A 23,360-nucleotide genomic window follows, 5' to 3' on the forward strand; every position below is an offset into this window, starting at 1 on the left:
AAACCTGGCTCCTTTCCAAATACAAGTTGGGTCCAAAGAGGACTCAGAAAAACAGTTATTTCCACACGTTGCCAACACCAAACAGGTGGCCAGACCTGCCCCCAAATCAGTGGGCAGAGGCTCAGAAACAAGTACTTTACCTCTTAAACATGGGGGCTGTTCAGCCAGTACCAGAAGAGGAAAAGGCAAGGTTTCTTTTCCAGGCTTTTTCTGGTACCCAGAAAAGACAAATCATGGCGTCCAATCCTGGACCTGTCTACTCTAAACACCTTTCTGGAGATTCCAAAATTCAAGATGCTGACTCTTCACCAGTTACTTCCTATGCTAGGCAAAGATGCCTTGTTGGCAACTCTAGATTTAAAAGAAGCATACCTGCACATCCTAATCAGGGACTCTTGCAGAGGATACCTACGCTTCCAAGCAGGCTACTTGCATTATCAGTTGTCTGCACTGCCTTTTGGCCTGTCTACTGTGCCCAGGGTATTCACAAAGTGCCTGGCTCCAGTTATTGCATTTTGCAGACAAAGAAATATTCAAATATGTCCATACGTGGACGATTGTCTAATTCAGGCAGAAAACCAGGGCATACTTTTAAATCATCTGGCATTTGTAAAAAGGGTTCTAACTTGTCTGGGGTACACCATAAATTAAAAGAAATCACAACTGGTACCCTCTCAACAGATTACATTCCCGGGTGCAAGCTTGAATACAACTGCCCAGATGGCTTTCCTCACGCCAGAGAAGCAAATTCATTTGGTAACTTACTTCAAACAAGTGGCCACAAAAACCCTGCTATCTGCAAGACAAATACTGCAAGCCTTGGGGTTCATGGCCTCCTGCATTCTTCTAATTTCATATGCAAGACTGCATATGAGGAAACTACAGTGATACTTAAAAAGTCTATGGAGTCAACATTGTCACAGCCTGGAAACAATGATTCCTATCATACCTTGCCTACGCCTGGAGTTCCTATGGTGGGCAGAGGCCTGCCAACAAAACAAGGGACTGCCATTCACACTACCCCCCTGCCGCCCAAACCCTAACTTCAGATGCATCAGACTATGCACGGGGGGGCTCACCTGGCAGGGAAGTGCATTCAGGGAAAATGGAACCCAAATCAAATGCACCTACATATCAATCAAAAAGAAATGTTAGCTGTACAGAATGCTCTGACAGCCTTCAAGGACTACATTCTTCCAGGACAACTAATGGTAAAAACGGACAACACCACGGTTATGTGGTACATAAACAAGCAGGGGGTACACATTCCTACCCCCTCTGCAGACTAGCCATGGCATTGTGGAACACAGCCTTGAGCTACCAAGTGCACCTACAAGCTCAATTCCTGCCAAGAAAATTGAATACACTGGCAGACGGATTAAGCAGAAAACCCATGGACCCGTACGAGTGGAAACTGGAACCAAGGAATCTGAAGTAGTTAACTTCATTTTATCTGCAACCTGTGGGATACAGATCCGAACCGGCAACATTTTTTCTAACATCTGCTCCAAGCTCCGAGCTCTTCACCTTACCCATAATGCCCTACCATCTCCTATCTTACCTCAGATCTCATTTGCCATGCCAGTAGTGTGCATCGTGGTTTCCTTTGCTCTGAGCTAAAAAAGGGATAGTAAGTGGAAACTTTTGTCTATATCTAGTGTGCTTGTGTAGGATTACCCTTCCTCCCCTTCTGTATTTGCGCGTTGGTCGTTAGTGTAAAAAAAGTTTTGTTGATAGTAGAGTAGTTCTCAGGCCTGCCCTTCTCCTACTTGTGTGTGTGGTTTTTTGTGGGAAGGTAGTATCCTTACTTTTGAACGCAGGACTATAACTGATCAGCCAAAGCATGTATTCAAAAAATGTACAGAGTGAGGCCATAAGCTTTCCCCTGCTGATGGTCACACTCTGTGTGTGATATGTCTAGGAGTAGCACATCTATCCACCCAGTGTGCTATTTGTTCAGGCTTCAACCCCAGGGCCCTTAGGGATCGTAAGGCCAAGCTAGTCACCAAAGGCCTTCTCCCAGTTGCCATGCTGGATTCTGCCTCGGCCTCTAGTACACCCCCCCAAGACAGGGACTCAACCTCCCTCTTCGTCTGGCGATGGGTCCTCTAAGGACAGATCTTTGGTCAGCGAGGCTGACAAAGATAGAGAAGGAAAAGGAAAGCCGCAGAGAAGAAAGGGAGAAAAAGAAAGACCGGCATCGCAAGAGATCCCCAGACAGGGAGCTCTTTCTCAGCCCTCCATCCAAGACCAAGAGGCCTGTTTCTCCTTGGCTCCGGTCACCACATTTCTCACCGGAGCCGTTGGAACTTTCGGACCCGAGGCCCTCCACCCCTCTGCGCAGACCAGCCAGATCAGAGTCGGTGGCCTCTTTGAGGTCGACTCGGAGCCTGTCGGAAATGGATATGGACAGGATGATGCAGAGATTTCTTCATACCCAAATTCAGATGTGGGTCTTGCCAGGTCCCTCTTCCTCTGAAGGGGTGACCTCCATGCCTCTTCTGCCCCATCTCTTCTTCCCCGATCTGTGCTTCGGCTTTTGGATCCGAGGTTCTTCGGAGCTGGTAGCTTGGCACCGACGGTTCCTCCAACCTCGACTCCGGCTGTTACCTTGAGTTCCTCGGATCCAACCTGCTCGGATCCGAGTGACTCTCGGTGCCGTGTACAGGGAGTCTGACCCAGGGTAATGGATTCTTCGGCTCCGACCCTTTCGGACCAGATCCGTTCCCTCGGACCTCAGGCTACGCCGTCATCGGCCCTGGTCCCCACTTCGGATCCGGGGAGGACTTCTCCTTCGGCCTTCGAATTGGTGGAGAGTGTTCTCTCCCAGGGATTGAGACCCCAGCCCATTCCCTCGGATACCACCCAGGCCCCCCTGGATTTGGCAATGACTCCCTTCATCCTGTCTCAGGGACAGCCCGTGCCAGAGGATCCCCAGGTCATTTTCCCCGAGGAAACCCCTGCGGCTCACGGATCCCCTTCTGAAAGTCCCATTGAAGAGGGCCACCGCAAGTGCAAAAGGAGGCACCTGGACTTCCCGAAGTCCCTCACCACTGACACTGACTTAGATGAAGAAGGTTCCCCCAGGTCACCTCCCGAAGACGTCTCCTTCGGAGAAATTATGGAAATCCTCAGCCAGAGGGGAGGTTGGTCAGCCCCAAAACCTACTGGGGATGAGTCAGTGTTCCTGGATGCCTTTGACACGGGCCCATCTGCTTCATGGGTGTCCCCACCAGCAGACCCTTGGTGGACCTCATCACCACGAGGGCATGGAAGGAGCCCGACACCATAGAGCTCATCCCCAAACGTCCTGACAATCTCCTCCTTCGGATAGACCACCCTGGTCGAAAGGAGCCCCAGTTGATGCTATGTTGGTCGCAGCGGCCACAAGGAAGGAACTAGCAAAGGAGAGTTCCTTAGTCCACCCTCCAGACAAGGAGTCCAGGTCGGTGGATAGGTTTGGGAAGCGCGTATACTCTTCAGCAACTTTTTCTATCTGTGCGCTGAATTATTTGGCACATGTGATTCGACTTCAGCGAGACCTTGCTTCAGAATTCGCTGAGTCTCCCCCAGAGTCTTTATCGCCGCAGGACAAACAGCTGTTTTCGGCGAAAATGTTTACTCTGAAATCTGTCTCAAATACATCTATGTGGCTAGTTTCCCACGCCACGGAAGGAGCAGCTAGAGCGTCTGGGACAGACATAGCCATGAGGCGTCATGCCTGGCTCAGATTGTGTCAGTTCGCGGACCTTTTCAATGCGTCATTTATCAACGCTCCGTACGACGGCTCTTCCCTCTTTGAGAAGACAGTACGTGACACACTGGTCCAGAGCAAAACGGACGAGAAGACTTTGTCTGCCGTCGGAGTCCGCTTCTCTAACCCTCATCGTCCTTCTCTAGGAATCAAAGAGGGCAGAAGAAGATGTGGTTCCGAAAATCTCAGTTTTCCCGGGAATCTCAGGACAGCTATTCCCCCAGAGGCAGAGGGGGACAAGATCGACGCCGTCCCAGAAGTAGGTCCCAGGAACTTCGGGTCTACGGAACCCTTTTTTGATAGACCCGGTCAACAGCCCTGAGGAGTTGCCCGACTGTCCTACTCTGGAGGCAACCACAATTTCCTTCTAATCAACTAGCGAGGCCATGAGAGTGTGGGAATGGGCGATTTCCACCGGTCGGTGTCTGATAGCAACGCACATCCCGGGGCGCACCAACATTTTAGCGGACAGATTGAGCCAGGCCATTCTGATGCCCTGTGAATGGTTTCTGAAACAGTCAGTAGCGGAGGAGATTTTCTGGGCATGGGGTCAGCCTTGCTGCTATCTCTTTGCATCTCCTTCCGAGTTCTTCGCTCTGATTCCCTCACCAGGGGAAGTCCCCAGAGACCCTCTAGTCCATGCTTGGCCCCCCGGGCTTCTGTATGCTTATCCCCCATTGCCACTCATTCCGAAGTTTCTTCAGAAAGCTTGCCGACTACGGTGCAAAATGATCCTCATTGTCCCGTTCTGGCCTCTTCAGGTTTGGTTCCCATTCCTTTGGTCTCATCTATTAGCTCCACCATGGGTTCTGGATCCCTGCCCGGATCTAATTTCCCATCCGTCGGGGACACGTCCACCCAATCTGGGCAGCCTCGAGCTTACAGCTTGGTTGCTCCAGTTCCGTTAATCGCCAGGACTCCCAGTCTTTCATCCCAGGTCAAATCGATTCTAGTGGCCTCTCTTAAAGATTCCACTAGAAAACTATATTGCAGTAAATGGAAGCACTTTTCCATTTGGGCTTCACAGAGAAAAATAGATCCCTTTACAGCTCCTGTTCCAGCGGTGTTGGACTTCCTGTCTAGTATTTTTCAGCAAGGAGCTAGTTCCTCCACAGTGAAAGTACAATTGGCAGCCATTTCCAGTTTTCACGTTGGCGAAGACAACATGGCCTTAGCCTCCTCTAGGCTGTGTAAGGCTTTTCTCAAAGGTACTTTTCTGCTACGGCCCCCTGTCAAGGATTCTGTACCTCCTTGGGACCTTACTTTTGTTTTACAGGCATTGGTTGCCCCTCCTTTCAAACCCGCAGCGTCGGTGGACTTAAAATGTTTGTTCTGGAAGACAGCTTACCTAATAGCCATCACTTCTGCTGGGAGAGTTTCTGAGCTTCAAGCCTTGTCTGCCATGCCTCCCTGTTTGGTCTTCCATAAGGATAGGGTTTCCCTCCGTACTAACCCTTCCTTCTTACCTAAAGTGGCATCTGAAGCAAACCTAAACCAGTCCATTATTCTGCCCGTTTTCTTCCCAACTTTCAAAATAAAGATGAATACAAACTCCATTTGTTGGATGTTCATAGACAACTTTGCTTTTATCTTCATAGAACGAAGTCTTTCCACAAGACTGACCAATTGTTTGTTTCTTTTCCCAAAGCATTTATGGGAAAAGCTATTTCTAAAGTTTCTTTAGCCAGATGGATCACTCTTTACATTTCACACGCTTACAAAGCAAACGTTTTATTACCTCCTGGTATAGTTAAGGCTCACTCTACCAGGTCAATGGCGACTTCTGCTGCTTTTTGGTCCAGGGTACCTTTGGACGATATTTGCGCAGCAGCGACATGGGCCAATTCACATACCTTCATTTCCCATTACAAGTTGGATCTGATTTCGAGGGGTAGAGCATCCTTTGGCTCTGCGGTGCTCAGGAATATCCTTCCATAAGGGCCTCCCAGGATCGGAGTAGCTGGGGACTCTGTCCCACAGGTTGCAGATAAAATGAAGTTAACTACTTCAGATAAAGAAGTTATGTACTCACCATAACGTTCCATCTGAGTAGTTGAACTTCATTTTTCTGCAACATTCCCTCCCTCCATCCCCCGGACCTTATCCTGTTTTCAGGTTGGTTATTGGGTTGAGTTGCATATATATTGTTAGTTGAAGCAAACTCGATCTGAGGGAAGATAGGAGATGATAGGGCATTATGGGTAAGGGGAGGAGCTCGGAGCTTGGAGCAGATGCTAGAAAAAAAGTTGCTGGCTCGGATCCGATATGGATCCGTATCCCACAGGTTGCAGAAAAATGAAGTATAACTACTCAGATGGAACGTTATGGTGAGTACATAACTTTTTTTTCAACATGTTGACAAGCAAATGGGGGAGCCCAGACATAGATCTATTTGCCTCCCCACAGAGCTACCAGTTGGACAAGTTTTGCACAAGGACTCCCCACAAACAAGCCTGGAAAGTGGATGCTCTGTCCTTCAGTTGGAAAAACCTATCAGTCTATGCCTTTCTCCCTCTGCCTCTGCTCTCCAAAGTTCTGCTAAAAGTCAAACAGGACAAACAGAGAATGATTTTGATTGCTCCAGACTGGCTGTGCCAACACTGGTACCCACTCCTACGCAGTGTGTCGCAAATATCTCCATGGCACCTGCCTCAGACCCCTTCACTGCTGTCTCAGCAGGAGAACCAAATTCTGCACCCTCAGCTTCCAACATTGAACCTTGCAGCCTGGCTAATCACTTAAATTCACCCTTATCATCCCTCAGCAAACCTGTGATGGATGTCATCTTGGAGGCGAAAAGACCTAGTACTAGAAAATCTTATGCTGACAAATGGAAAAGATTCTGTGCCTGGAACCAGTCTTTAGGGATGAGCACAGCAGCGTCCAGTTTACCTCAGATTTTGCAATACTTAACTGAGATGCTTCACAAGGGCCTGTCTTTTTCCTCTATTAAAATCCACTCCTCAGCTATTTCAGCTCACTATAACACAGAACCACCCCTCTTCTCTCATCCCCTACTCAAGCAGTATCTCAGAGGGGCAAAGAACATGAGACCACCCAGGAGAGCTCCTACCCCTGCCTGGGACCTTAACTTTGTTTTGGAGAAGCTCACTCTACCTCCTTTCAAGCCAGCTGCTACTGCAGACTTAAAATTTCTTTCTTGGAAAACAGCCTTCCTTTTAGCAGTCATTTCAGCTAGAAGGATATCTGAATTACAGGCCCTTATGGCAGTGGAGCCTTTCATCATCTTTCCTGCGGACAGGGTATCTCTCGGGACCAATCCATGCTTCATGCCCAAGGTGGTTTCCAGTGTGGCTCTTAATCAGTCCATTCATTTGCCAACCTTCTTTCCCAATCCACAGAACAAAGGGGAACGGATTCTGCATACCTTGGATGTGCACAGACAACTTAGATTCTACTTGGACAGGACTAAATCTCGAAGAAAATCTGAAAAATTGCTGGTAGCATTTGCTGCAGGGGCAGAGGGAAAGACTATTTCAAAACAAACCATTTCTAAATGGATAAGCCATTGCATTCATTTCTGCTATAAGCACCATGGAAAACCTATCCCCAGGGGATCAAATCTCACTCCACTAGGGCTGCATCTACTTCTGCAGCCTTTCTCAGAGGTGCTCCTACCAGGGATATTTTAGAAGCTGCTACCTGGAATTCTGTACATACTTTCACCAAGCATTATCATTTGACAATTTTCTCTAAATCCAGAGCTGGCTTTGCCACTGCTGTCTTGCAGGGCGTTATACCTGGCCCTAATGCAATATAAACTCCTCCTCCCAACCATAGCTTTGGGAATCTACCCAAATGTAATGACTGCAACAGTGAAACACTAAGAACATAGTACAGTTGTGTACACTTGCCATAAATGTAGATATTAGAGTGTATTCACTGTTGCAGTCCTGGTTACCCTCCCTCCAGCCCCCTACTTTTCTCTGGCTATACCTCTACTTTCCTTTACTATGCTTAAAAGCCTTTTTGGTGTATTTGCCTTTGGTTGGAGGTATAAATTTGTGTTTTTAATTTTATTTGCTCCCCATTAGGGGGGCACCTGACATCTGGGGCAAGAAAAACTGATGCAGTGGCGTCGGCTGTATGTTTTATACCCCTGACAATCTGACGTCATGGAAGAAGGGACAGCAACTGACGCAGGACCCAAGACTTTGTTAATCAGGCCGACTGAGGGCAACCTGCCAGCAGATTACCCAAATTGAGGGCAACCTGCCAGCAGATTACCCAAATGTAATGACTGCAACAGTGAATATACTCTAACATCTACATTTATGCTAAGTGTACACAACTTTACTTTCTTGTACATTTTTCTTTTTTGCCACAGATTCCACATCTTAAGAGTTCAGAGAGGAAGAGCAGATTTTCATTTCTTCTCTGGATGTCCTTCATGGATGCATCTGCAGTCATAACAAGTGGGTTGTCCTGTCGTCAGGCAGCCCTGCAGTCGGCCGGATTCCAAAGTCCGGGTCCGGCTGATGTCCGTCATCTCTGTTGGTCTGGTATAAAGCATCAGCCGCCATTTTCCTCAGTCTTTCCGCGTGGTAGCTGTTCGCAAGTGCCTGTCGGTCGGATCCAGAGATTACTTCTTACTACTTGAAGACTTCTAAAGCTGATGTCAGAAAAAGTTAACAATTGTTTAACCTGTGAAACAAATACCTCATAAAGATTTCCACTCTTACTGTCTGCCTTGTTTAGGCCCATAGCAGCCTGTTCGGCCTGTGCCTCTTTCAACCAGAACAGTTTTACTGATTTTGCGTACATTATGCGGATCCTCCGACTAGTCTTAAAAAGATAAGGGCCGACACTAAAACTGATCTAAGCACAGCTGAACCTATTCTTACTACTGAGGCCCTGCTAACCTCAGTTTTTTCGGTGGTTGACTTATCAGACACCATCCCTTGGATGTCTCGTGGTGCTGCTAGGCCTCCAGCAGCCATGTCCATTAAGGCCTTCGCCAGGGCTAAAGCAGCCAAGACTACTAAATCAGTGCCTGTTAATCCCCCACATCCAGGCCCTCTTCTAGTTCTCAAATGCTTTCTTTGGCAGAAGATTTAATTTCTTTAATTAGAGGATCTCAATCTCACCCAGACAGGGCCTCTCAGCCCCAGAGAAGAGAGACCTAGGGCAGAGCCCCTGAGCCAGTGTCTTCTGATGATTCTGCTGATGAATCAGACATAACTGACCAGCCAGAGGCTCCTTCTCCAATTTTGAAGATTCTGATGCTGAAGAATCCATTCCTGCTGCTTCCCACCAGAAGAATTCTCCTTTGGGAAACCTTGCATGCCATGCGAGAACAGTTCCAATGGCAGCAACAGGATTTTCAGACTCCAGAAAAAGACTTAGAACCTTTCTGCACCTCCCACAGCACAGGCCCTTAGCTATACCTCCTGTTCTATCTGTGGTGGATGATGCTTTTAATGATGTTTGCTGCTCCAGATTCTTTACCCCAGCCCCTGCCAAACCAGACAGATTTTACAGGGTGCCAGATACTCATCACCACCTTTACAAGGCCCCACTTGCAGACCCAGAAACTATTTCCCAGGGTCCCAAGGCAGTGACCACAGCTAAAACCCTATTCCTTCTGAAAGGGAAGCAAGGTCATTAGACAGATGGGGTAAAAGGTCTACACTTCAGCTACTCTCTCAGCTAGAGCTTTAAACTGTCAGTTTCACATGATACAATACCAAGAGTTTATGCTTGATCAGTTAAAAAAACTAACCTCTGATGAATCTCTTGATAAGAAATATGTATTAGAGATGGTAAATAACATACAACAGGTTAGCAACCATTCCTTAAAATGTGGCTATGATGCACTGGAGGCTTCATTTAGATCAGCCATGACAGGCACAGTGATAAGAAGGCATGCATGGCTAAAGGAACAAGCTTTACGGATCATGTTAAAGCCAAGTTGCTAGATGCTCCTATGGACAAGACAAGTTTGTTTGGTACACCTGCCCAGCAGGTTATGAAGAAAATGGAAGAAAAGGCAAAATCTGTTCAAACTGTTAAAGATTTCTTGCAGGTTCAACCCCAAGGTTTAGCAGGAACTGGCCTGCCAAAAATTGGTCCTTTCCTGACTCCACAAAATTTCAAAGCGGCAGGGATAGGCGTTCCACAGGCAGAAACCAACCCAGAGGCGGTGCCTACAGAGGGCGACAGTGGCAAGGTAACAACAGAGGCACAGACACAGCCACTGCCACTACATCAGCACAACCACAGTGACTTAATCTAACTCCGCCTACCAGGGAACAAATAGCAGCTGCCCTAGGCGGAAAGTTAACCTTATTTTCAAAGAACTGGCACTACATAACAAAACACAAGTGGATTGTACAAACCATAGATCAAGGTTACGGTTTCACCACACTTTACCAGTCAAAGAGGAATGCCAAATCTACCTCCAAATCAAAAACAGAGGCTCCAGATAATGGAGTTAGCCAACATGAGAGCTGTGGAAAGAGTGCCAACAGCAGAACAAGGAAAGGGTTCTTCCAGACTATTCCTAGTTCCAAGAAAGGAAAAAAGTAGGAGACCAATTCTCTGATCCACCTTAAATACATACATCATTGTCCCAAAATTCAAAATGCTGACCCTACAGCAACTTCTTCCCATGCTGGGCAAGGAGTCTTGGCTGGTAACTCTAGATCTCAAGGAGGCATACCTGCACGTCCCATTCGACCAATCTGCAGAAGATACCTCAGATTTCTTGCAGGATCAGAGCACTATCAATTCTCAGCATTGCCCTTTGGCTTATCTAGTATTCACAAAATGCCTGGCATCAGTAATCGCCCATTGCAGACTACAGAATTCAAATTTACCCATACCTGGACGACTGCCTGCTACAGGGACAACAAAAGCAAGCTGACAACAGATTTACAAAGGGTCATTTACTTGCTACAAGGACTGGGATACACAGTCAATTTACAAAAGTCAAGGCTGATACCATCCCAAACAAGGACATTCTTGGGCGGAATTGGACACAGTACAACAAATGGCATTCCTGACTACAGAAAAACAAAAAGAACTTCCACTTTACTTGGGACTAACAAAAGAGAACAAGTTAACAGCAAGAAAATTTCTGCAGGCCATGGGCTTCATGGCATCATGGATAATCTTGGTCCCATTTGCCAGACTACATATGAAACTACAGTGGTACCTAAAGAATTTATGGTCCCAACACAGACACAGTCTAGAAACAGAAATCCCACTAATTCCATGCTTAAAACAGGAGTTCCTATGGTGGGCTCAGGCATGCCAGTCAAACCCAGGCCTACCCTTTCGCAGATGTCAACCAAGCCAGACCATCACAACAGGCGCTTCAGACCTAGGATGGGGGCCCACATGCTGGACAAATGCGTGCAAGGATTGTGGACACAGGATCAACTTCACCTGCACATCAATCTAAAAGAAATGCTGGCAGTAAAACTGGCAATCCAAAAGTTCAAACCATTCCTCAAAGAGGGCCAGTTGATGATAAGGACAGACAACACCACAGTCATGTGGTACATCAACAAACAGGGAGGCACCCCCTATGCAGAATGACCTTGGAGCTGTGGACCCTGGCACTCAGCTACAACATTCAGTTACAGGCAATATTTGTACCGGGAAAGACAATACTCTAGCAGACATATTAAGCAGAACCACCGGATGCCCACGAATGGAAACTGCGGACATCTTCAAGACCATCTCAAAGAAAGGGGAATGCCACAGATAGACCTATTAGCATCACCTCTCAATCACCAGCTCAAAAAATTCTGCACAAGGACATTCCATCCACTAGCATGGAAAGTGGACTCTCTCCTTCAACTGGAAAGGCCTAACAGCATATGCATTCCCACCTCTTCCTTTGATACACAAGGTACTACTAAAAATCAAGGAAGAACGTCCAAGGATAATCCTGATAGCCCCAAACTGGCCAAGACAACACTGGTACCCACTACTGAAGAGCATGTCTCGAAAAATATGTGGCCAATACCCTGATGCCTTTGATGTTAACTCAGAACAACTACAGCATCATACATCCAAACCTAAAAACGCTACAACTGACTGCATGGAACATCACATAGCAGCAGCTAATCCAGAACTTTCTCAAAGAGTTAAAGACATTATTCTTGAAGCACGCAGACCTTCAACAAGAAGGAACTATGCTGGAAAATGGAAAAGGTTTGTCATTTGGAGTACGAAGAGGAAAGATGTGTCAAACATAGATATGCCTAACATTCTGGAGTATCTGGGCGAAGTTCTTCATTCAGGCCTGTCCTACTCCTCCATCAAGCTACATGGATCAGCTATTTCAGCAGAATACAGCTTTGATCCACCTGTTTTCACACCCTTTGCTCAGGCAGTTCCTCAGAGGAATCAAGAATGTAAAACTTCCAAGGAAACCACCATTACCAGCTTGGGATTTAAACTTTGTGCTAGAAAAGTTGACACTATCACCCTTTGAACCAGCAGCAACAGCAGACCTACAACACCTGTCATGGAAAACTGCTTTCCTACTGGCAATTACTTCAGCAAGGAGGGTTTCAGAACTACAGGCCTTAATGGCAGTGCAACCCTTCCTAATCTTCCACCAAGATAGAGTGTCCATGAGGACTAATCCTACATTTATGCCCAAGGTGGTATCCAGAGTATCTTTGAACCAGGCAATCCTTCTTTCCCAACCCACAAAACAGAGGGGAAAGAATACTGCATACCTTGGATGTACACGCTACTACTTGGACAGAACAAAAAAAGGAAAAGCTATTTCCAAACAGACAATCTCCAAATGGATACTCCTTCCATGGAAAACCAATTCCACAGAACATAAGACCTCATTCTACAAGAGCAACAGCCACCTTCTTACGAGGAGTGGCAACCAAAGACATTATTGCTACTTGGACCTCCGTGCATACATTTGCCAAGCATTATAATTTGCCTCTATATTCCAGATCCCGAGCAGGGTTTGCCACTGCTGTACTGCAAGGGATCCTAAACACCATAATCTACTTTTATCCTCCTCCCTAGTTGGCTATGGTATTCTACCCACTTGTTATGACTGCAGATGCATCCATGAAGGACATAGTACAGTTTTGTACCTACCATAAATGTAGATGTCCGAACTGGATAGCATCTGCAGTCAGTCCTCCTTCCCTCTGTGGTACTCCTAGGGTGTTTACCCTCCTAATAGCTAGCTGTTGGAGTCTTTTATGGTGTATTTGTTTGTATATATGTACATATATGCTTATTGTTGTGTTTACCTCTATCTATTTGGGCTACTGGCATCTGGGGCAAGAAACACTGAGAAAAGGCTGATGCTTTTCTGCAGGGCTGCCTGGCGACAGGACAACCCACTTGTTATGACTGCAGATGCTATCCAGTTCGGACATCTACATTTATGGTAGGTACAAAACTGTACTTTCTGAGCAGAACATAGATTTGTGCTCCCAGTACCACAGCAGCACAAGGCACTCCCCATACTGTAATACGGAATGTCCCCTATGGTTTTGTGACAGTAGCCTCTAATTTGGGTTAAAACTTATTCCATCTTATGTCTTGGATCACTCCTTGTTTCTCTTGAGGGCTGATAGGCTTGTTAGCATTACACTTTGGCATCTAAGTCTGAACAGTTCTTATTTTGAATGGAATGGTACCCTATACTAACCCAGGTGTTTAATTATAGGTATTTCTTCATATTCCTAATGCCAGTACGCATGGCCTAGATGTTACCATAGGGCTTCCTGGGCAGTTTTCTGACCAACTTTTGTGGTTGAGGACAGGATTCAGGCCCAGCTTTAGCTGGTCCAGGAGCTATTTGAAAGTGCTGCTCCTCTGTCTCCCTTTCAGAAATGCTTTCCCTGTGACAGGTTGTGACTTTGTGTTTGGCTACTTTTCTGTCATTGGGCGTAAGGGTTCTTCACTGTAGGAGTTCATACATGAACCAAACTCCCTTCTCTGTACCTTTGCATCTGAAACAATGATCCTAGAGCTTCAGGCTGATAGATGTGTGAACTTCATTGGATTCCCTTTCTGTGGTCTTAGTATCTCTGGCTTGTTTGCAGTTCTCTTTAGAAGTTTTTCTTTTTCCTGAACCACTTCATTGTTCTCCCTTTTTCTTCTCAGGATTGAAACACAAGTAAGCGGATATGTCACTCCTTAAAGTTGAACCTTTTGCTCAGTAGTTCCTGTGAGGAAGATCTCTGCATTTGGTCATAAATACTCTCTCACTTTCCCATTGTGGGTCATCAGCCACTCCAGCTAGTCTGTGCTGATGGAATTACCTTTAAGTCAGTCAGGTATACACTAGCAGTATATCACTTACTAGCATTAGAGATACCAAATCTTCCATTATTTCTTGATTGCAGGAAGGTGCTTGCTAGTAGCTGGGGAGAGGGTGGGCATGAACGATAGTTGTTTCTGCAGTCAACAAAGCAACTTTGGCATGCATTATTGTAGGTCATGCCATCCTTAAACATTCAAAATTCTAGTAAAAATGTCAACATTTTGATTGGTGGAAAGGATAAGCACAAAACTGTGGTCTATCAAAGAGGCTTCTCTCATATAGTAATTGATATAGCAAGAACATGCCTGGTGTAGCTAAAAATGAGGACCCAGTTTGTAGTACTACTTGGCAATCTTAGTAATATCTGTTTTGCAGGATTTGCAAGCAGAGACTGTTGCAGTGACAAAGGGCCTTCACAGATACATAGCTTGCCAACAAGCATTTGATTCCACCACTTACTGATATAGCATACTGGACTAGGAGGTGGCAAGTTTAATCATGTACCTGCAGCTGGTTTGTTATCTGACTCCACTGATGGCCAATGTCCAGTTTGGTGCACATGTGGAGCCAAACCAGTAAACGATCCACCACTTGTTACTATGTAGGCAGATTAATAGCATACGCCTCCAGAGCTTTTTGCTTGCACTTGTAAGCGCTCAGTATACAGGACTCCTGGAAGGCTTTTTGAGCCGAGGCTGTAGAGTGTATACTGAGTGATTACTTTGCCAGCAAAGTTGGTGGCGTGGTCTGCAAAATGTTTTAATTTAGTTTATTAATTTTTTGTTTGCTTTGTTGTTGGATATTGATGAGACACTTGTTTACTTCTAGAAATGGTTCTTGTTGATCTAGGTCTAGTTTGTGCCTGTATGAAAACAAAGTTTGAAGGTGCTTATTAACTTGTCTGTTCTCTAAATGAGCATGTGACATTAATGTTGAAAGGTGCTATCAAACTGAAACCTACATTTTATTCAAAAAAATATGCCAAACCTTTAAAATAAGTCGGCATGCCATTAAAAAAATAACCAGATAAGCTTTCTGGAGAGCACAGCTGCTTTCAGAGGCAATCCATGGACAGTGTCTGGTTAATTGACTTGCTTAGAGTCATGCATTCTTAGTCCTTGGATCAATTCTATTTACTTTAATAGCTACCAAATTTAGGAAATGAGGTAAATAGTCATCAGAATGCAGCTGACAGGACAAAACTGGAGTATTAATGATTTCTCCCAGAGACGTAACTTTTTATATCTGTATGGACAGCATTAACAGCTGGTAAAGAAGCCAGGTGTTGCATTTAAAGTACGAGTGCAAAGTAATGTCTGTGAAATTTACAGTACACAGCTGTATAATGCTCAACAGTACAGAAAGTGCAGGCGTACTTCATTAAAGAGTTGGGATCTTGATCAGCAATAATCTTGGTCTTGTAGAATATTCCAACAATATTAATAATAAAGGTCTAAGACGAGTTTTGTTTAAAACACTGACCTCTGGGGACTCTGGTTAATCTTTACAAGTTTTTCATTTGTCCCGGTTTTGATGTTGCAAGTCAACACTTTGAGTTAGTCCAGTGCAAATTCACAAGCAGAGTTGCATCTTGTAAAGATATGGATTTTACTGCGAAGTTACAACTCTTGAATTTATGTAATAACAACTGCTAGTTGATTAGAAGGAAATTGTGGTTATCCTATAAGGCAACTCATGACAAATATTTTTGCTCTTATACGTTGTTGTTGGCCACTTTTGAAAGCGTTTAACCTCAGCTTTTTCACATGGTTTGTGCCTGATGTCTGGATAACAGCAACAGTTACTCTCCTATGCAAGTGTGGCCCTTCTACAGACTCTGGTAATTGAATGTCCATCAACATCACCAGACTCGTTATGAAAAACCATGGAACATATCTTAGCAGAACTCATTAATGCAGACATGGGCAGCTTAACTGATCTAGACCCCTCTCAATATGGTGTAAAGGGCTGGTCTTGTCTGCTGAACCTAGTGAATTTCTTTGAAAAGGTTATAGAGAATGTGGACAGTTGTCAGTCTGTGCACAATCCTTGTCTTGACCTGGCCAAGGCTTGTGCAGTATCCTCCATAGTGGTATTATTGAAAAGTTAGGCAAACTTTATGTAAACCCCTACTTTATCTAACAGATTGCAAATTGGCCATCTGGCAGATCCCAAGTATTTGAAGGTGCTGGTACTGTCTTTGAACGTAAAATCATAATCAGTGGGGTATCTCTGGTATCAGGGCTAGGCCTTCCCTTGTTTGGCATTTATTTTGCAGACATGCAAAGCAATATCCTTGAAGTGTGATTGACCAGGTTTATGATGACTGCAAGCTGGACACTGTCATCTGCTTCTTTCACTGATAGTAAGCTGCACCAAAAAAAGCTGGAATATGCACATGCCTTGTGAACTGAAAATGATCTCTAGCTGATTGCAAAAAAGTGCAGCATAGTAATGTTTGGCAAAAAAAGCTCTTCTCACATCATATTTTGTAAGTAACATTCCTAATCAAACAGCTAGAGACCTGGGTACTTAATGTGGACAACTTCCTCTCATGTTATCATATTTCTGTAAATAGTCAGGAAGTCCTTTTGTCTAGCCCAGTTAATTTCTTTCAAGATCCAAAGAAGTCATCTTACCACTGTACTCGTCCCTTACCAGACCCATCATCAAACATAGTGCCTCCTTTTGTGTATGTAAATAATTCAAGCATATCACTCCACTGAAAAGGCCACAATTATTTTTAACCAAAAAATGAAAGGCTTTAAATCTTTCAACTGTCCCAACAGAGTAGCACAACTCTCCTTATACAAAATAGCATGCTAGCTCTTCTAAAGTGGCCTGTGTCTTGTTTTTGGAACAATGAAAGAACCAATCCAATTTGACCTGTTTCTTCGCAAAACCAGTGGCTCTACAGAAACCCTCATTAGGGCCTAAATGTACACCAACAAATAAGCCTTACTAAAGGGGATAGATGCCTAACTCAACATGTTCCCAGCATATGGAGTAAGTTACCACTGCTGGTCAAGCAGAGTGCTACTTTGTCTACGTTTTAAGGCTAGCCTTGATGATCGGATGGGTAGAAGTAAATTTTCACCAGTGTTCATCATATATGGTCCTATTTGATTTGGGAGGTGGGCACTGTTATGCATTTGTAATACATGGAAAACGCTTTTAGGTTTGTCTGCTTCAAAGTGTTAGGGCTAGGCCTGTTGTAGTCCCTGTGATTGCTTGCCTGGTATTGTTCCTGTATTCCCTTTTCTACTGTCCATTTTTTTTAACCAGCTTGATTACCCCTTGGTGATGTTTGATTTTGGTTCCAGACATTGAGACCAAAAAACGATAAAGTAAACTACTATAGCTGTGCTCTTCCCTCATATTGTTTGATACAGAACCCCCAAGAAAAGTCCAGTCCCTGAGACCCCCTAGTCATTTGGTGTAAGATTGGACCCCTTGGTCTGCTGCCTGACCTCCTACAGTGAATGGTATTTAGCCTATTGTAACAACTATTTCTGTTTCCCGTTCTCTCTGTCTGGTTTCCCCCTAGTACATCACCCCTTCTGTCTCCCCAGCATCCTCTAGTCCACACTGCTCAACTTCCTCTGGGCCTCATCCCTACACCTCCCACTCCCGCTAACTGCTAACCCTCGCATAACATTTGTATAGCATCTCTGACTGCTGTTCCAACCTTACGCACTACTGTACTCCCCCCCCCCCCAAAAAAAAACAGGGTATCTTAATCAAATAAACACCCTATCTCTCTGACTCTATACCTATTCTACTTGCCCTCTCACTTCTTACCTGCTAACACCTACAACAATTATCTACAACTGAAAGGTAACACAAAATCCAAATGCTCCACTTTCCTCTCTTCTCTGTCACTAACAAAACTGTTTCTCTAACACAACTCAACTTACTGATTTGTTTTTCTCAATTTCAACTTGCCTTACTGATTGATTTTCTTCCTTTCAACTCAGTGCTGTATAAGTCGACTGGGCCATCCTGCTCCGTTCCCCTACCCTACCCCCATTCACACCCATCCCCACATAAATTACACTTATAGTTACCATACCCCACCCATACTCTAATCAACCAATCCTCACACACTCCAACCAATCATCACAACCCCTCCCAATCAACATACCCAGTTAACGAACCCCTAAGCAATCACTTTACCACCATTTAATAACTATCCCAACTTCTGCAATAACAACTCCTCCCCCTTCCTCACAACCTACCAGAGTATCTTCTGCATTCATCCTTTTTGTCTATAATGACACCAATATCTACATTACTATTTTACTCCTCTCTGTTTCTCTTTCAATCCTAAATCTCACAACACTTCATCCTACTCACAGATCACATTCACCTCCATCTCTTCTGCCCAATTACAAGTCTTACTCCAACATATCTTATAGTCTCTACTCCACAAATACATTGCTATTCCTCAAACCTAAAATCATTACACACACAACATAATGCCCAACTTACAACACTCCCCACAACACTGTATGACCCTAAGTGCGAACTGCTACCAACTCTTTATTCAGTTAGTACCACTACCCTATCCCAATGTGGAGACATCCACCCCAACTCAGGACCTACCCCATCAGCCCCCCCTCAAAAAAAATCTCACAAATCCTTAAAAATCACCACCATTAACATAGAGTATTAGAAATAAAATACTGGAATTCCATGCATGGATATCCCATTCCAGATCTGATATAATTGCTGTAACCAAGACATGGCTAAAACCATATATAAAATACACCAAATTCCTCCCTCCAGGTTTCTCCTGCTTAAGATCAGACAAACCCCACAAGAAAGAGGGGGGGAATTGCACTCCTCTACCCTAACTCCCTTCCCATCATCCCCTGCTCAAACCCTGTTCCACAATTCTCCACAGCTGAACTCACCATAGCTAATCTAAAAATGAATGAATTCAAAAGTCTCTGCTCGATTGCCCTATACATCCTACCTGGTAATAATATCCCTATACTAGAAGAAATTTAGCCTGGACCTCGAGCAATATCCATAATGAAACCATTTTAGGCGACATTAACATCAGTTGGCTAGATCACTTGACTACCTCTCCTAATGCATCCATCAATCTCTATAACTACACTCAGCTCATCACTAGCATAACCCAACCAAGAAATAACAATGACTCCATCCTTGATGGATTTTAGTTTCTGACCCTAACAAAGTTTCTTCAGCAGGAAATTTCCTCTGTAAAATTAGTGACCATCAGCCTGCTTACATAACACGCAACATCGCCACAGCCTTAAACCACCACCAATATAAACCTACCAGAAAGTTAACTAACTTCAACCTAATCGACTTCAGTGAAACACTGAATAAAATTAACTGGAGTATTCTGAAAACCCTACCTTTGGACAAACCTGTTGAATTATTCAATTCAACATTCCTAAGCATCCTCAATAGAATAGCTCCCCCTCGAAACAAGAGAATAAAAACAAATCATGCAATCTGGCTTTCTAGAGAAACCAAACAACTCATGACCACAAGAGATAGAACATGAACTCCAGCTCTTTAAACAGCTCTGCAACCAAGTAAAACATCTAGTCATAAAAGATAAAAAAACAATACTACCTTCATCTCCAAAAGACTGTAACCATAACCCCAAAAAATTCTGGAACTCTGTTTCTGCTCTATTGAACCCTGGTACCAAAAGCAACCCCTGCCCAAATACTGACAAAACTCCTGCTGAACTCACTTCCCATTTCAGTTCCTACTTCATAGATACTATATCCAACTAAGTTGCCTCCTTTCCTCAAACTACTCATGACAACAACCCAGAAACTCATCTCTGTTCAACAAACTCTTCTCCCCAGCCATTTACTCCCTCTCCTATTCCTACTTCCACTATAACTAAGCTCTTACTAAAACTCAAACCTGGTAGTACTGCCCCAGATAACTTACCCCCTGAGTACCTGTAAATGTCAGCCACATCTATCCGCTACCTTATCAGTATTCTCATAAACAGGCTATTCAAGAATCCTATGTACCCTCTCTGGAAAAAAACCCTATATCGTACCCTTGCGTAAAGGTGGCAACAACACAGAAATATCAAATTTCCACCCTATTGCCATACTGTCCCCATCTCTAAAATAATGGAAAAATGCATTCAAACTCAACTTATGAACTTTCTACTCTAAAACCAACTGCTAGCCACCACTAAGCATGGCTTTCGACCTAGTCACAGCACTGTAACTGCTCAACAATCCTTTTTGAATACTTTCAACCTCAGTCATAGTGATGGTCAACTCTTCTTTTCATTCTTTCATTGGCAACTTTCATTCTGCTGTCACTCATGAATCTGTAGTACAGTACGCAGATGATTCCACTATTATCTGCTCCGGAACCTCAAACTGAACTTCTGACTTTGACCCAAAACACTTCCTCCATTACGGAAAATTGGATGACCAGTAACCACCTTACCCTTAACCCCAAGAAAACCGAACTCCTGATCTTTACACCCTCAAAAAACACCGCTGTTAACAAATCAAACTTTATCATCTACTCCTCTAACAAAACCCCCATAGAGGTAGTACCCCATACCAAGATACGTGGTGTTACTGTGGATGATAACTTCACTTTCAACCAGCACATCCACAATAATAATAAAAAACACACCAAAAACTTGGTACCCTTTACAAACATAAACACTTGCCCATACCTTTCTCCTACCCTCTGTCCTCTACGGTGCCCCCTTTCTCACAAACATCCAGTTCTGTTTAAAAAAAATAAGATGGATACCTGTTGCAACAAAATTGCTAAGTTTGTCACTGTACAAAATATTCTTCCCTTCGCTGCCACTTTTTACAATACTTGAGCTGGATTGAACTACCAAAACACCTCACATATATACAACTATCTATAACACACAGACTTCTATACAAACCTCTGGAATGCCCAGCCCTCACCCCCCTTCTAACTCTCTATCAACCAGACCAGCATCTCAGCTCTGAAAATCAATCTCTCATCCAAGTAAATAGATCAAAACTCCCTGCAGGTCAGCATCTGTACTCTTTCACTGCAGCCAAACTGTGGAATGGTCTTCATCTCATCTCTGTACCATAAATGGTGCCCCTTTATTCAAAAAGTCTTTACATCAATATCTCTCTTCTCAATGGCTCTGCCCATGTACCATCTCTAACTCCTCAATAACCTGATTTCCTGATTGACCCCTTCAAACCCAACAGTCATCTCTTTTTCCCATCTTAATATGTCACCCTTGGAAATCTATCTATACGAAATTTTGCCTCAGTTGGCATATGAAAATTACTGTAGTTACCTACTCTTGTTTATGCAGTCTATACAAGGTACTGGTACTCTGAGTAGTCCATCTGTTTAAAATGCATTATATTATTGTATATGTGTATGGCTTATCTGTATTATCTGTAAACTCTTTATATATTGGTACCCTGCCATGAATCAAAGTTTATTCCTTAACTAATAGCCATCGAATTGTACAATGTTCCAAGTTATTCTCCTGTTTATACACTTTTTTTGTAACTTAGCTATATTTTAGAGACTCTTGTTTAATATATTTCTGTTATTTTGTATTCTGTTATGGAGCTTTTCTCCCCGGGCCTCCACTGAAAATAGGCTCATTTCAGCACAGTGGACTTTCCCGTTCAACCAAAGCAAATAAATTAAATAAATAATCCCATACTGCCCATATTTAAATGCAGGCCAGGTAACTGGGTCAGTATTAGGATGCTTCAGTCTAACATTAGGGAATCTGTTTTCCTTGTTACCCTAGGAGCCTGAACTCTGGTTATATTTAACTTGTGGACCTAACTAATAAAGAACTCCTGGACCCTTTCTAATTTTGTTTTAATCTTTTTCATTTTAATTCTTGCTTTTAACTTTTCTTTCATTGTATTTTTCAACATTTGATATACAAAAATGTACAACATGACATCCCTTAATGGACAGGTAATTTTGCTATGACAGTTAAATTAATGCCTTTTAACTTCTAGTCTTGAATTAACAAAATTTTAGTATCTAAAGAGACAGGTTCGCATGTACATATAAATTGAATGTCTATAGTTAAACAGGCATAAAATTTTGAAATAAGTGGCGAGTAACAGGATCCATTTACACATAATATATACAGCTATTTACATATAGTGCTACACGTTTTTAAAGTTGGTGAATAATCACTTCATTACTATGAAAATCAGAAATGAAACTATCAGAGACTACTACCTGTTAAAACGTCATAAGGAAGTGACTTTAAAAAACTACGTAGGGACAGGTTAACAGATCTGTTCAATGGTATAGCTTATTTCAAAATATGTTATAGGATAACATTCCAAAACTTGAGACATTTTATGAGCTTATTTCTAGTACCTATAATCAATTTGTGAAATGTGATGCATTTAGAAGCCATGTTAGTAAAACCCTTTTGCTTTTAACTTTTTATCTTTTAACTCCTATGTTTATCCTTATTCTTAGTTATTTTATTTCCCTGTGATCCTTAATGTAATCTTTATTTAGTACTTTGGTGGTGATTAGTCACATTTGCCGCTTGAGTTGTAATGTGCATAGTCCTATAGGCATATAATAGAAGAATGAACAAAGGTTATTCCTCCAATTACACTGAAAGACAAGAAATAATGCGTAATTTGCAAGTGAGTGTTGATAAAACAGAGAAAGAAATTAGACTTCCCTTTCACTGCTTTATTGAAGAAAAATAAGTAACCAAGTTAGCAGTTTCTGTCCAGTTAAGATTGCATTAGACTTGAATACATCTGAAGAGAACTCCATGTAATTAAAAGCTCAGTAGGTCATGTGACAAAAGCCAATCAAAACTAAAAAATGTAATTAACAGCTAACCTATTTAAAATACTTGCAACATAATATATTCAGTAAGGAACATTTTAGATGAATATGACTTAATAAATTGATTAAGTAAATAAAACATTTAATGGTACAGATTTCTGTACCTCTTGAAAAATGAGTATATTGAGATGGGAAGGGAGCCTTGCACAAAAGAGAAATTTATTGGCACGTAGTTCATGGGGCTAATATATGTTAATATTTTCCTTATTTGTTTACTGTTGAGAAAGAGTTTGTGATCCAGAGTTGAACATTGTTTAGACTGAGACCATTCTGAATATTTCCTTTGTTTTACTTTTACATTTCAAATACCTGCCTCCAGATGAGAAAGACATTCGTGTTTTAAGAGGCCACAAACTTCCAATTACTTGTCTCGTCATCTCTCCTGATGACAAGCATATATTCTCCGCTTCAAAAGATTTTAATATTATTAAATGTAAGTATTTTCATCTT

General features: G+C 43.3%; 1 protein-coding gene across 1 annotated transcript in view; it reads left to right on the forward strand.

Moving 5' to 3' along the window:
• RRP9 (ribosomal RNA processing 9, U3 small nucleolar RNA binding protein) overlaps nt 1-23,360 on the forward strand; it is a gene marked incomplete in the record, with an annotated part of 550,676 nt that overhangs the window by 184,201 nt on the left and 343,115 nt on the right. Inside the window, 1 exon segment of the mRNA XM_044077476.1 lies at nt 23,217-23,343. Within this exon segment, the coding sequence (XP_043933411.1) occupies nt 23,217-23,343 (127 nt within the window).

This window comes from Protopterus annectens, chromosome 7.part0, assembly GCF_019279795.1.
Source record: "Protopterus annectens isolate FY-2018-M chromosome 7.part0, PAN1.0, whole genome shotgun sequence".
Lineage (NCBI taxonomy): Eukaryota > Metazoa > Chordata > Ceratodontiformes > Protopteridae > Protopterus > Protopterus annectens.